General features: G+C 53.4%; 1 protein-coding gene across 1 annotated transcript in view; it reads left to right on the forward strand.

The window, feature by feature from the left end:
* Positions 1-1324: 1324 nt before the first annotated feature.
* EIF4A3 (eukaryotic translation initiation factor 4A3) overlaps positions 1325-3367 on the forward strand; it is a 9663-nt gene continuing 7620 nt past the window's right edge. The window contains exon 1 of the mRNA XM_006869521.1: positions 1325-1523. Within this exon, the coding sequence (XP_006869583.1) occupies positions 1355-1523 (169 nt within the window). The 5' untranslated portion in view covers positions 1325-1354. The remainder of the gene's footprint in view (positions 1524-3367) is intronic.

Raw genomic sequence — 3367 nt, forward strand, 5'->3', positions numbered from 1 at the left:
GCTCTGGGTAATCCCAATAGGAATAAGGGTCCCTCTCAAAAGAAGGTTTTTCTGTTAATGGACTGTGCCCTCAAAGGACAAATACTGTACAGTTCCAGTATATAAAATACCTAAGAGAGGCAGGTACATAGACAAAAATAGATTAGTGGTGATTAGGGCTGGGAAGAGCGAATGGAGAGTTATTGCTTAATGGATACAGTTTCTAAATGGAGTGATAAAGAAGTTTGGGAAATAGTGGCGATGGTTGCACAACCTGGTGAATGTAATTAATGCCACTGAATTGTATGCTGAAAAATGGAGCGCAGGGAGATGAGCCGTCTAGGTTGGAAGACATTCAAAACACGGTGACTACCAACAGTGGATTTGAACGTAGGGACGCTCGTGGAGCTGGCGTAGGGCTGGGCAGCGTTCTGTTGACTGCACGGAGCCTTGCTCTGCTGAGAGCCTTCATCCGTCACATTAAATCCACAGCCATGGAGTCGATCCCGACTTACAGAGACCCCACCCAAGGTTTACAAGACTGTAAGTATTTACAGAAACAAGACAGCCTCCTCGTTCTTCGGCTGAGCGGTTAGCAGGTTTGAACCGCTGACCCTGCCGTCGGCAGTCCAATGCTTATCCTGGAGTGCCTCAGGTCTCTTCAAAATGACAACCTAATCAGAGCTGACAGAAGGCAGTTAAAAAATGCAAAAACTCCCTAACTTCAACTATTTGAAATAGGGCTTTTCATCTGGCTTCAGTACTAATGAATTTTCCACGGTAAGATTTCAGCCTAAAAAACAACAGCAACAAAAAACCAACCTAAACTTTGAACTAGCAGCCTAAGCGCATAAACGAGTAATATACATATTTGAGAGTGTCAGGGAAATTACTTCCGCTCAGGGCGGAAACACCTGGAGACCCCGCCCAGGTGCGGACTCCCATTGTACTTTAGGTCTCCAGTTTCACGCCGACCGGTGCCTGTCATATACAAGGGTGGTCATTTAGGACAATTAACCCAGTAACACGCCCCTTTAGCAGAATCTACAACACCAAAGCAGCCAACAGGCACCCTCCGGACCGCGCCTTGTCGCTTCCACGCTTTTTATAGGCCCTCCTTTCGCGCGATCACGCGAGAACAGGAGTCTCCGCCCCTTACCTTGCGGCTAGGACAGGTTCCCTTTTCACGTGACCAAGAGCGCCCGGCCCCTCCCAGGAGCAGCCAGTCGCATGTGCCTCTTCTGCTCGCACGAGTACGCAGGCGCGCGGTGGCGTCACTTCCTGGCGGCGGTGACGGCTGGGCCCTGCTTCCGCTTAATCGCCTGGCTCCAGCCGCTTTAGCGGTGCGCGCGTTTATCTCGGCCGACTTGCAGTCATGGCAGCCGCGGCCACGATGGCGACTTCGGGCTCCGCGCGGAAGCGACTGCTCAAGGAGGAGGATATGACCAAGGTGGAGTTCGAGACCAGCGAGGAGGTGGATGTGACACCCACGTTCGACACCATGGGCCTGCGGGAGGATTTGCTGCGCGGGATCTACGCTTACGGTGGGTGGGCGCCGGCCGGGGGTCGGGACCGGGGGGCCGGTGACGTGGTTTCCCGCTACCGCGTCCGTCCGTTCTCCCTGCCCGGTCCAGCGGGGACGCAAAGGTCTCCGGGGCTGTTGGCACCCATCAGGCGTTGCGTTAGGAGTCCTGGTGGCGCCGTGGGTCGAGCGCGGGGTTGTGAACCACAAGAACGGCGGTTCGAACCCAGCAGCCACTCCGCAGGAGAAAGAGAAGGCAGTCTGCCCCTGTAAAGATTTACAGCTTCCGAAACACTGGATTGTTGTACGCTCTTCTGGGCTTCCTATGAGTCAGAATGGATTCGACAGCAGTGGGTTCGGTGTCAGGCTGGATGTCTGGTGGCACAGTGGTTAAGCGCTCGGTTGCCTCCGGAAAGATCGGAAGTTTAACCCGCCGGCCACTCCGCGGGAGAAATACCTGGCCGTCTGCTCCCGTTGAGCATAGGCGATTCCGTGGTGTAGTGAGGTCTCTGAGCAGGAATCTATTCCAGGACATGCAACAGCGACAGGTGTTGGGTGCCTTGTGCCGCTCCGTGCAGACAGTAACCCACCCTCGGGGCCTTTCATCGTAACTGGGGGTAGGACAGCAGGAGTAGAGAGTGACTGGGGAGGGGAGAGAAGTTCTAATGAAAATAGAGCGGATGGGGTGGGGTCTCTGGGAGGAGGCTTGTGCTGGCTCCCCAACCCCAAGCCTCACCCGTGTTCCTGGGGCTAGTGGAGAGGCAGGCAGGGGGCCCGTTGTGAAATGTTGTGTGGGGCTGGGGGAGGTGAGCGGAAGTGGGAGTGGAGGATGAATTGGGAGGTTTTGATCTGGTCCCCTATTGGAGGAGCCGGGTGTGAGCTGCAGAGGGCTCGAGCTTGATTACTGGTGTTCGGAGCAATGGGCTGATGATGGTGCCACTGGCTTGGAGGGTGGTCTGGGGGAGGCAGCCTGGGGAGTCATCCATTTAGGGGGTGCCAGGTAGGCGTGTCTGAAGTTGGGAAGCCAGGGCAGAGGCTGGTGGTGTGGCCTGGAGATTTTTGTCTTAATTTTAAAAGTGATGCAGAATTTTGCAATGTGGCCAAACAACATGAAAGAGTGAGCAGCCTGTTGGTGTTGCTTCGATTGCAACTCAGCCTTGTAGGTCAGAGAAGAACTGCATAGGGTTTGCAAGGTTGGTTCTTAACAAGTCCGTGTGGAAGGAGCCCTGTCGTGTAGTGGTTACAAGCTGGAATGCTAATCACAAGGTCAGCGGTTCAAATCTACCTGCCACTCCATGAGAGAAAGGTATTTTCTGCTCCTGTAAAAATCTACAGCCTCGGAAACCCTTGATAGGGTCACTGAGTTGGAACTGCCTCTGGCACACAACTACCAGCGGTCTTTATGGACTTCGGGTGTGACCCTATATATGTATAGGTTAGGCCCTGACTGCTAACCACAGGTTGGTGATTCAGGCTCACTACCCGCTCCTCAGAAACCTGGAATCGACTCAGTTACATTTAACAACAACAGGCTTTATGGAAACAGACTGTTACATCTTTTCTTTGGAGCGGCTGGTAGGTTAGAACTGCTCACCTTTCAGTTAGCAGCCAAGCCATTTGACCACTGCACTTCTAGGTTTTCCTGAGTAAAAAGCTCCCCCAGCCCTGCTGTCCAGGGGTAACCACCAACATTTAGTGGCTACCCTTCAGAAGATTTCCATTTGAACTGAATCTGTGAGCTCTGGATTCCGTGACTGGTTGTTCCTTCAGGGAGATTTTGTCTGCACTTAGTCTCCGTGCTCAGGCAGGAGTCCTCCCAGCCCGACTCATTCATATGAGAGTCCTCCCAGCCCAACTCATTCATAT

The sequence above is a fragment of the Chrysochloris asiatica genome, unplaced genomic scaffold (genome assembly GCF_000296735.1).
Source record: "Chrysochloris asiatica unplaced genomic scaffold, ChrAsi1.0 scaffold00132, whole genome shotgun sequence".
Lineage (NCBI taxonomy): Eukaryota > Metazoa > Chordata > Mammalia > Afrosoricida > Chrysochloridae > Chrysochloris > Chrysochloris asiatica.